This window comes from Oncorhynchus keta, unplaced genomic scaffold, assembly GCF_023373465.1.
Source record: "Oncorhynchus keta strain PuntledgeMale-10-30-2019 unplaced genomic scaffold, Oket_V2 Un_contig_7382_pilon_pilon, whole genome shotgun sequence".
In the NCBI taxonomy this organism is placed as follows: domain Eukaryota; kingdom Metazoa; phylum Chordata; class Actinopteri; order Salmoniformes; family Salmonidae; genus Oncorhynchus; species Oncorhynchus keta.
The window spans coordinates 20742-33772 of record NW_026289421.1 but is presented as its reverse complement, the minus strand read 5'-3'; the positions used below and the strand labels follow the sequence as shown (position 1 = coordinate 33772).

The window sequence follows — 13031 nt, the reverse complement described above, 5'->3', positions numbered from 1 at the left end:
CCATGAAGGCTCTGATCTGTCCTCTCTCTGTCTGTACCTCCATGAAGGCTCTGATCTGTCCTCTCTCTGTCTGTACCTCCATGAAGGCTCTGATCTGTCCTCTCTCTGTCTGTACCTCCATGAAGGCTCTGATCTGTCCTCTCTCTGTCTGTACCTCCATGAAGGCTCTGATCTGTCCTCTCTGTCTGTACCTCCATGAAGGCTCTGATCTGTCCTCTCTGTACTGTCTGTACCTCCATGAAGGCTCTGATCTGTCCTCTCTGTCTGTACCTCCATGAAGGCTCTGATCTGTCCTCTCTGTCTGTACCTCCATGAAGGCTCTGATCTGTCCTCTCTCTGTCTGTACCTCCATGAAGGCTCTGATCTGTCCTCTCTCTGTCTGTACCTCCATGAAGGCTCTGATCTGTCCTCTCTCTGTCTGTACCTCCATGAAGGCTCTGATCTGTCCTCTCTCTGTCTGTACCTCCATGAAGGCTCTGATCTGTCCTCTCTCTGTCTGTACCTCCATGAAGGCTCTGATCTGTCCTCTCTCTGTCTGTACCTCCATGAAGGCTCTGATCTGTCCTCTCTCTGTCTGTACCTCCATGAAGGCTCTGATCTGTCCTCTCTGTCTGTACCTCCATGAAGGCTCTGATCTGTCCTCTCTGTCTGTACCTCCATGAAGGCTCTGATCTGTCCTCTCTCTGTCTGGCTCTGATACCTCCATGAAGGCTCTGATCTGTCCTCTCTGTCTGTACCTCCATGAAGGCTCTGATCTGTCCTCTCTCTGTCTGTACCTCCATGAAGGCTCTGATCTGTCCTCTCTCTGTCTGTACCTCCATGAAGGCTCTGATCTGTCCTCTCTCTGTCTGTACCTCCATGAAGGCTCTGATCTGTCCTCTCTGTCTGTACCTCCATGAAGGCTCTGATCTGTCCTCTCTCTGTCTGTACCTCCATGAAGGCTCTGATCTGTCCTCTCTGTCTGTACCTCCATGAAGGCTCTGATCTGTCCTCTCTCTGTCTGTACCTCCATGAAGGCTCTGATCTGTCCTCTCTGTCTGTACCTCCATGAAGGCTCTGATCTGTCCTCTCTCTGTCTGTACCTCCATGAAGGCTCTGATCTGTCCTCTCTCTGTCTGTACCTCCATGAAGGCTCTGATCTGTCCTCTCTCTGTCTGTACCTCCATGAAGGCTCTGATCTGTCCTCTCTCTGTCTGTACCTCCATGAAGGCTCTGATCTGTCCTCTCTCTGTCTGTACCTCCATGAAGGCTCTGATCTGTCCTCTCTCTGTCTGTACCTCCATGAAGGCTCTGATCTGCTCTGATCTGTCCTCCATCTGTCTGTACCTCCATGAAGGCTCTGATCTGTCCTCTCTCTGTCTGTACCTCCATGAAGGCTCTGATCTGTCCTCTCTCTGTCTGTACCTCCATGAAGGCTCTGATCTGTCCTCTCTCTGTCTGTACCTCCATGAAGGCTCTGATCTGTCCTCTCTCTGTCTGTACCTCCATGAAGGCTCTGATCTGTCCTCTCTCTGTCTGTACCTCCATGAAGGCTCTGATCTGTCCTCTCTCTGTCTGTACCTCCATGAAGGCTCTGATCTGTCCTCTCTCTGTCTGTACCTCCATGAAGGCTCTGATCTGTCCTCTCTCTGTCTGTACCTCCATGAAGGCTCTGATCTGTCCTCTCTCTGTCTGTACCTCCATGAAGGCTCTGATCTGTCCTCTCTCTGTCTGTACCTCCATGAAGGCTCTGATCTGTCCTCTCTCTGTCTGTACCTCCATGAAGGCTCTGATCTGTCCTCTCTCTGTCTGTACCTCCATGAAGGCTCTGATCTGTCCTCTCTCTGTCTGTACCTCCATGAAGGCTCTGATCTGTCCTCTCTCTGTCTGTACCTCCATGAAGGCTCTGATCTGTCCTCTCTCTGTCTGTACCTCCATGAAGGCTCTGATCTGTCCTCTCTCTGTCTGTACCTCCATGAAGGCTCTGATCTGTCCTCTCTCTGTCTGTACCTCCATGAAGGCTCTGATCTGTCCTCTCTCTGTCTGTACCTCCATGAAGGCTCTGATCTGTCCTCTCTCTGTCTGTACCTCCATGAAGGCTCTGATCTGTCCTCTCTCTGTCTGTACCTCCATGAAGGCTCTGATCTGTCCTCTCTCTGTCTGTACCTCCATGAAGGCTCTGATCTGTCCTCTCTCTGTCTGTACCTCCATGAAGGCTCTGATCTGTCCTCTCTGTCTGTACCTCCATGAAGGCTCTGATCTGTCCTCTCTCTGTCTGTACCTCCATGAAGGCTCTGATCTGTCCTCTCTCTGTCTGTACCTCCATGAAGGCTCTGATCTGTCCTCTCTCTGTCTGTACCTCCATGAAGGCTCTGATCTGTCCTCTCTCTGTCTGTACCTCCATGAAGGCTCTGATCTGTCCTCTCTCTGTCTGTACCTCCATGGGAGAAGGCTCTGATCTGTCCTCTCTGTCTGTACCTCCATGAAGGCTCTGATCTGTCCTCTCTCTGTCTGTACCTCCATGAAGGCTCTGATCTGTCCTCTCTCTGTCTGTACCTCCATGAAGGCTCTGATCTGTCCTCTCTCTGTACTCCATGAAGGCTCTGATCTGTCTCCATCCATGAAGGCTCTGATCTGTCCTCTCTCTGTCTGTACCTCCATGAAGGCTCTGATCTGTCCTCTCTCTGTCTGTACCTCCATGAAGGCTCTGATCTGTCCTCTCTCTGTCTGTACCTCCATGAAGGCTCTGATCTGTCCTCTCTGTCTGTACCTCCATGAAGGCTCTGATCTGTCCTCTCTCTGTCTGTACCTCCATGAAGGCTCTGATCTGTCCTCTCTGTCTGTACCTCCATGAAGGCTCTGATCTGTCCTCTCTCTGTCTGTACCTCCATGAAGGCTCTGATCTGTCCTCTCTCTGTCTGTACCTCCATGAAGGCTCTGATCTGTCCTCTCTGTCTGTACCTCCATGAAGGCTCTGATCTGTCCTCTCTCTGTCTGTACCTCCATGAAGGCTCTGATCTGTCCTCTCTGTCTGTACCTCCATGAAGGCTCTGATCTGTCCTCTCTGTCTGTACCTCCATGAAGGCTCTGATCTGTCCTCTGTCTGTACCTCCATGAAGGCTCTGATCTGTCCTCTCTCTGTCTGTACCTCCATGAAGGCTCTGATCTGTCCTCTCTCTGTCTGTACCTCCATGAAGGCTCTGATCTGTCCTCTCTCTGTCTGTACCTCCATGAAGGCTCTGATCTGTCCTCTCTGTCTGTACCTCCATGAAGGCTCTGATCTGTCCTCTCTCTGTCTGTACCTCCATGAAGGCTCTGATCTGTCCTCTCTGTCTGTACCTCCATGAAGGCTCTGATCTGTCCTCTCTCTGTCTGTACCTCCATGAAGGCTCTGATCTGTCCTCTCTCTGTCTGTACCTCCATGAAGGCTCTGATCTGTCCTCTCTCTGTCTGTACCTCCATGAAGGCTCTGATCTGTCCTCTCTGTCTGTACCTCCATGAAGGCTCTGATCTGTCCTCTCTCTGTCTGTACCTCCATGAAGGCTCTGATCTGTCTGATCTGTCTCTCTGTCTGTACCTCCATGAAGGCTCTGATCTGTCCTCTCTCTGTCTGTACCTCCATGAAGGCTCTGATCTGTCCTCTCTCTGTCTGTACCTCCATGAAGGCTCTGATCTGTCCTCTCTCTGTCTGTACCTCCATGAAGGCTCTGATCTGTCCTCTCTCTGTCTGTACCTCCATGAAGGTCTCTGATCTGTCCTCCTCTCTGTCTGTATCTCCATGAAGGCTCTGGCTCTGTCTGTACCTCCATGAAGGCTCTGATCTGTCCTCTCTCTGTCTGTACCTCCATGAAGGCTCTGATCTGTCCTCTCTCTGTCTGTACCTCCATGAAGGCTCTGATCTGTCCTCTCTCTGTCTGTACCTCCATGAAGGCTCTGATCTGTCCTCTCTGTCTGTACCTCCATGAAGGCTCTGATCTGTCCTCTCTCTGTCTGTACCTCCATGAAGGCTCTGATCTGTCCTCTCTCTGTCTGTACCTCCATGAAGGCTCTGATCTGTCCTCTCTCTGTCTGTACCTCCATGAAGGCTCTGATCTGTCCTCTCTCTGTCTGTACCTCCATGAAGGCTCTGATCTGTCCTCTCTCTGTACTGTACCTCCATGAAGGCTCTGATCTGTCCTCTCTCTGTCTGTACCTCCATGAAGGCTCTGATCTGTCCTCTCTCTGTCTGTACCTCCATGAAGGCTCTGATCTGTCCTCTCTCTGTCTGTACCTCCATGAAGGCTCTGATCTGTCCTCTCTCTGTCTGTACCTCCATCAAGGCTCTGATCTGTCCTCTCTCTGTCTGTACCTCCATGAAGACTCTGATCTGTCCTCTCTCTGTCTGTCTCTCCATGAAGGCTCTCATCTGTCCTCTCTCTGTCTGTACCTCCATGAAGGCTCTGATCTGTCCTCTCTCTGTCTGTACCTCCATGAAGGCCCTGATCTGTCCTCTCTCTGTCTGTACCTCCATGAAGGCTCTGATCTGTCCTCTCTCTGTCTGTACCTCCATGAAGGCTCTGATCTGTCCTCTCTCTGTCTGTACCTCCATGAAGGCTCTGATCTGTCCTCTCTCTGTCTGTATCTCCATGAAGGCTCTGATCTGTCCTCTCTCTGTCTGTATCTCCATGAAGGCTCTGATCTGTCCTCTCTCTGTCTGTACCTTCATGAAGGCTCTGATCTGTCCTCTCTCTGTCTGTACCTCCATGAAGGCTCTGATCTGTCCTCTCTCTGTCTGTATCTCCATGAAGGCTCTGATCTGTCCTCTCTCTGTCTGTACCTCCATAAAGGCTCTGATCTGTCCTCTCTGTCTGTACCTCCATAAAGGCTCTGATCTGTCCTCTCTCTGTCTGTACCTTCATGAAGGCTCTGATCTGTCCTCTCTCTGTCTGTACCTCCATGAAGGCTCTGATCTGTCCTCTCTGTCTGTACCTCCATGAAGGCTCTGATCTGTCCTCTCTCTGTCTGTACCTCCACGAAGGCTCTGATCTGTCCTCTCTCTGTCTGTACCTCCACGAAGGCTCTGATCTGTCCTCTGTGTGTGTGTGTGTGTGTGTGTGTACCTTCATAAGGGCCTTGATCTCAGTCCTATGTGTCTCCAGGTCGTCTGTCAGGCTGTTCCTCTTGACATGGAGCTCAGAGAGCTGGGCTTTGAGAGGACTCACCACCTCATAGAAACACACCTGGGAGAACACCACACAGCATTAACACACCTGGGAGAACACCACACAGCATTAACACACCTGGGAGAACACCACACAGCATTAACACACCTGGGAGAACACCACACAGCATTAACACACAACACACTACATTATAACACAAGACACTGCATTATAACACAAGACACTGCATTATAACAACACACTGCATTACCAAACAACACACTGCATTATAACACAACACACTGCATTATAACACAACACACTGCATTATAACGCAACACACTGCATTATAACACAACACACTGCATTATAACACAACACACTGCATTATAACACAACACACTGCATTATAACACAACACACTGCATTACCACAACACACTGCATTATAACACAACACACTGCATTAACACAACACACAGCATTAACACAACACACAACACACTGCATTATAACACAACACACTGCATTACCACAACACACTGCATTATAACACAACACACTGCATTATAACACAACACACTGCATTATAACACAACACACTGCATTATAACACAACACACTGCATTATAACACAACACACTGCATTATAACACAACACACTGCATTATAACACAACACACTGCATTATAACACAACACACTGCATTATAACACAACACACTGCATTATAACAACACACTGCATTATAACACAACACACTGCATTATAACACAACACACTGCATTATAACACAACACACTGCATTATAACACAACACACTGCATTATAACACAACACACTGCATTATAACAACACACTGCATTACAACAACACACTGCATTATAACAACACACTACATTATAACACAACTGCATTATAACACAACACACGGCATTATAACACAACACACTGCATTATAACACAACACACTGCATTATAACACAACACACGGCATTATAACAACACACTACATTATAACACAACACACGGCATTATAACACAACACACGGCATTATAACACAACACACTGCATTATAACACAACACACGGCATTATAACACAACACACGGCATTATAACACAACACACTACATTATAACACAACACACGGCATTATAACACAACACACTGCATTATAACACAACACACTGCATTATAACACAACACACTGCATTATAACACAACACACTGCATTATAAACACACTGCATTATAACAACACACTGCATTATAACACAACACACGCATTATAACACAACACACTGCATTATAACACAACACACTGCATTATAACACAACACACGGCATTATAACACAACACACTGCATTATAACAGCACACTGCATTATAACAACACACTGCATTATAACAACACACTGCATTATAACAACACACTGCATTATAACAACACACTACATTATAACACAACACACTGCATTATAACACAACACACGGCATTATAACACAACACACTGCATTATAACACAACACACGGCATTATAACACAACACACGGCATTATAACACAACACACGGCATTATAACACAACACACTGCATTATAACACAACACACTGCATTATAACACAACACACAGCATTATAAAACAAAACACTGCATTATAACACAACACACTGCATTATAACACAACACACGGCGTTATAACACAACACACTGCATTATAACACAACACACTGCATTATAACACAACACACTGCATTATAACACAACACACTGCATTACCACAACACACTGCATTATAACACAACACACTGCATTATAACACAACACACTGCATTATAACACAAAACACTGCATTATAACACAACACACTGCTTTATAACACAACACACGGCATTATCACAACACACTGCATTACCACAACACACGGCATTACCACAACACACGGCATTACCACAACACGCTGCATTACCACAACACACTGCATTATAACACAACACACTGCTTTATAACAACACACTGCATTACCACACAACACACTGCATTATAACACAACACACTGCATTATAACACAACACACAGCATTATAACAACACACTGCATTATAACACAACACACTGCTTTATAACAGCACACTGCATTATAACAGCACACTGCATTATAACAACACACTGCATTATAACAACACACTGCATTATAACACAACACACTGCATTATAACACAACACACTGCATTATAACACAACACACTGCATTATAACACAACACACTGCATTATAACACAACACACTGCATTATAACAACACACTGCATTATAACACACTGCATTATAACAACACACTGCATTATAACACAACACACTGCATTACCACACAACACACTGCATTATCACACAACACACTGCATTACAACACAACACACTGCATTATAACACATTAACACAGCATTATAACACAACACACTGCATTATAACACAACACACAGCATTATAACAACACACTGCATTATAACACAACACACTGCATTATAACAACACACTACATTATAACACAACACACTGCATTATAACAACACACTGCATTATAACACAACACACTGCATTATAACACAACACACGGCATTATAACAACACACTACATTATAACACAACACACGGCATTATAACACAACACACGGCATTATAACACAACACACTGCATTATAACACAACACACTGCATTATAACACAACACACGGCATTATAACACAACACACGGCATTATAACACACTGCATTATAACAACACACTGCATTATAACACAACACACAGCATTATAACACAACACACTGCATTATAACACACCACACTGCATTATAACACAACACACTGCATTATAACACACTGCATTATAACAACAGACTGCATTATAACACAACACACTGCATTATAACACAACACACTACATTATAACACACTGCATTATAACAACACACTGCATTATAACACAACACACTGCATTATAACACAACACACTGCATTATAACACAACACACTACATTATAACACACTGCATTATAACAACACACTGCATTATAACACAACACACTGCATTATAACACAACACACTACATTATAACAACACACTACATTATAACAACACACTGCATTATAACACAACACACTGCATTATAACAACACACGGCATTATAACACAACACACGGCATTATAACACAACACACAGCATTATAACACAACACACAGCATTACCACAACACACTGCATTATAACACAACACACTGCATTATAACACAACACACTACATTATAACACAACACACTGCATTATAACACATTAACACAGCATTATAACACATTAACACAGCATTATAACACAACACACTGCATTATAACAACACACTGCATTATAACAACACACTGCATTAACACAACACACTGCATTATAACACAACACACAGCATTATAACACAACACACTGCATTATAACACAACACACTGCATTATAACACAACACACTACATTATAACACAACACACTACATTATAACACAACACACTGCATTATAACATTAACACAGCATTATAACACAACACACTGCATTATAACAACACACTGCATTATAACACAACACACTGCATTATAACACAACACACTTAACACAGCATTATAACACAACACACTGCATTATAACACAACACACTGCATTATAACACAACACACTGCATTATAACAAACACACTGCATTATAACACAACACACTGCATTATAACACATTAACACAGCATTATAACAGATTAACATTATAACACATTAACACAGCATTATAACACAACACACTGCATTATAACAACACACTGCATTATAACAACACACTGCATTATAACACAACACACTGCATTATAACACAACACACGGCATTATAACACATTAACACAGCATTATAACACAACACACTGCATTATAACACAACACACTGCATTATAACACAACACACTGCATTATAACAACACACTGCATTATAACACATTAACACAGCATTATAACACATTAACACAGCATTATAACACAACACACTGCATTATAACAACACACTGCATTATAACAACACACTGCATTATAACACAACACACTGCATTATAACACAACACACGGCATTATAACACATTAACACAGCAGTATAACACAACACACTGCATTATAACACAACACACTGCATTATAACACATTAACACAGCATTATAACACATTAACACAGCATTATAACACAACACACTACATTATAACACAACACACTACATTATAACAACACACTGCATTATAACACATTAACACAGCATTATAACACAACACACTACATTATAACACAACACACTACATTATAACAACACACTACATTATAACACAACACACTGCATTATAACACAACACACTGCATTATAACACATTAACACAGCATTATAACACATTAACACAGCATTATAACACAACACACTACATTATAACAACACACTGCATTATAACACAACACACTGCATTATAACAACACACTGCATTATAACACAACACACTGCATTATAACACAACACACTGCATTATAACACAACACACTGCATTATAACACAACACACTGCATTATAACACAACACACTGCATTATAACACAACACACTGCATTATAACACAACACACTGCATTATAACACAACACACTGCATTATAACACAACACACTGCATTATAACACAACACACTGCATTATAACACAACACACTGCATTATAACACAACACACTGCATTATAACAACACACTGCATTATAACACAACACACTGCATTATAACACAACACACTGCATTATAACACAACACACTGCATTATAACACAACACACTGCATTATAACACAACACACTGCATTACCACAACACACTGCATTATAACACAACACACTGCATTATAACACAACACACTGCATTATAACACAACACACTGCATTATAACACAACACACTGCATTATAACACAACACACTGCATTATAACACAACACACAACACACTGCATATAACACAACACACTGCATTATAACACAACACACTACATTATAACAACACACTGCATTATAACACAACACACTGCATTATAACACAACACACTGCATTATAACAACACACTGCATTATAACAACACACTGCATTATAACACAACACACTGCATTATAACAACACACTGCATTATAACACAACACACTGCATTATAACACAACACACTGCATTATAACACAACACACTGCATTATAACACAACACACTGCATTATAACACAACACACTGCATTATAACACAACACACTGCATTATAACACAACACACTGCATTATAACACAACACACTGCATTATAACACAACACACTGCATTATAACACAACACACTGCATTATAACACAACACACTGCATTATAACACAACACACTGCATTATAACACAACACACTGCATTACCACACAACACACTGCATTATAACACAACACACCACATTACCACACCACACTGCATTAACATACCACAACACACTGCATTACCACAACACTCTGCATTACCACAACACACTGCATTACCACACCATTACCACAACACACTGCATTACCACAACACACATCATTAACACAACACACTGCATTAACATACCACATTACCACAACACACTGCATTACCACAACACACTGTATTAACATACCACACATCATTACCACACCACACATCATTACCACACCATTACCACAACACACTGCATTAACACACATCATTAACACACCACATTAGCAGGATCTCTCCCCAGTTCTCACCGCTACGTATTCAGTGATAGAGAGTCTCTCCTCTGGGATATCTCGGAGCTCCTTGTATTTGTCCTCGGTGAGCTCCAGGTCCCTGAGGCTGCGTCGCAGGTCTCCTGCCTTGTCACACAGCCGTCTGTTAGTCTCCTCCAGCTGCTTCTGTCTCAGGAGGATCCCATCCATCTCCTGCTTCCTCAGAGCCTGCTGCTTCCTACAGGACAGACAGAGAACCACACTGACTAGAGGCAAATATAAAAAAGAGGACACCCTTTCCATGCCTGCTTGGTTGAACATCTTCCAATCTTTTAGAGGTTCTGGGTTCAGCAAGGTGATCCTGTGTTGACCTACGACCCCTACGACCGATCAGAGAGACTTGGTTGAACATCTTCCAATCTTTTAGAGGTTCTGGGTTCAGCAAGGTGATCCTGTGTTGACCTACGACTGATCAGAGAGACTTGGTTGAACATCTTCCAATCTTTTAGAGGTTCTGGGTTCAGCAAGGTGATCCTGTGTTGACCTACGACCCCTACGACCGATCAGAGAGACTTGGTTGAACATCTTCCAATCTTTTAGAGGTTCTGGGTTCAGCAAGGTGATCCTGTGTTGACCTACGACTGATCAGAGAGACTTGGTTGAACATCTTCCAATCTTTTAGAGGTTCTGGGTTCAGCAAGGTGATCCTGTGTTGACCTACGACCCCTACGACCGATCAGAGAGACTTGGTTGAACATCTTCCAATCTTTTAGAGGTTCTGGGTTCAGCAAGGTGATCCTGTGTTGACCTACGACCCCTACGACCGATCAGAGAGACTTGGTTGAACATCTTCCAATCTTTTAGAGGTTCTGGGTTCAGCAAGGTGATCCTGTGTTGACCTACGACCCCTACGACTGATCAGAGAGACTTGGTTGAACATCTTCCAATCTTTTAGAGGTTCTGGGTTCAGCAAGGTGATCCTGTGTTGACCTACGACCCCTACGACTGATCAGAGAGACTTGGTTGAACATCATGGCTAAAGGTAAGTCAAGGTCTCAACTCTGTTCCTTCCTCCTCATACTGGGTGAGTTGCAGCTGTCTGTCCAGTCTCAGCTCTGTTCCTACCTCCTCTCATCCTGGGTGAGTTGCAGCTGTCTGTCCAGTCTCAGATCTGTTCCTACCTCCTATCCTGGGTGAGTTGCAGCTGGCTGTCCAGTCTCAGCTCTGTTCCTACCTCCCCTCATCCTGGGTAAGTTGCAGCTGTCTGTCCAGTCTCAGCTCTGTTCCTACCTCCTCTCATCCTGGGTGAGTTGCAGCTGGCTGTCCAGTCTCAGAGCCAGGACTTGTTTCTGGTGCAGGGCAACATTCAGCCTCTCCTCCAGCTCCTCCATCTAGAGAAGAGAGCACAGAACAAGTAGAGGGATACATAAGCGCGTCCCCAGCTCCAGCGTCTAGGGAAGAGAGCACAGAACAAGTAGAGGGATACATAAGCGCGTCCCCAGCTCCAGCTCCTCCGTCTAGAGAAGAGAGCACAGAACAAGTAGAGGGATACATAAGCGCGTCCCATCTAGCTCCAGCTCCTCCATCTAGAGAAGAGAGCACAGAACAAGTAGAGGGATACATAAGCGAGTCCAGCTCCAGCTCCTCCGTCTAGAGAAGAGAGCACAGAACAAGTAGAGTGATACATAAGCGAGTCCCCAGCTCCAGCTCCTCCGTCTAGAGAAGAGAGCACAGAACAAGTAGAGGGATACATAAGCGAGTCCCCAGCTCCAGCTCCTCCATCTAGGGAAGAGAGCACAGAACAAGTAGAGGGATACATAAGCGAGTCCCCAGCTCCAGCTCCTCCATCTAGGGAAGAGAGCACAGAACAAGTAGAGGGATACATAAGCGAGTCCCCAGCTCCAGCTCCTCCATCTAGGGAAGAGAGCACAGAACAAGTAGAGGGATGATACATATCTAGCGAACAAGTCCCCAGCTCCAGCTCCTCCATCTAGAGAAGAGAGCACAGAACAAGTAGAGGGATACATAAGCGAGTCCCCAGCTCCAGCTCCTCCATCTAGGGAAGAGAGCACAGAACAAGTAGAGGGATACATAAGCGAGTCCCCAGCTCCAGCTCCTCC

The 13031-nt window shown here is 44.3% G+C and overlaps 1 protein-coding gene across 1 annotated transcript in view; it reads right to left on the bottom strand.

The window, feature by feature from the left end:
• LOC127926312 (progesterone-induced-blocking factor 1-like) overlaps nucleotides 1–13031 on the bottom strand; it is a 33370-nt gene that overhangs the window by 12435 nt on the left and 7904 nt on the right. Inside the window, exons 2-4 of the mRNA XM_052511737.1 lie at nucleotides 12202–12302; nucleotides 10951–11149; nucleotides 5004–5198 (exon numbers count right to left, since the gene is read on the bottom strand). Of these exons, the coding sequence (XP_052367697.1) occupies nucleotides 5004–5198; nucleotides 10951–11149; nucleotides 12202–12302 (495 nt within the window). The remainder of the gene's footprint in view (nucleotides 1–5003; nucleotides 5199–10950; nucleotides 11150–12201; nucleotides 12303–13031) is intronic.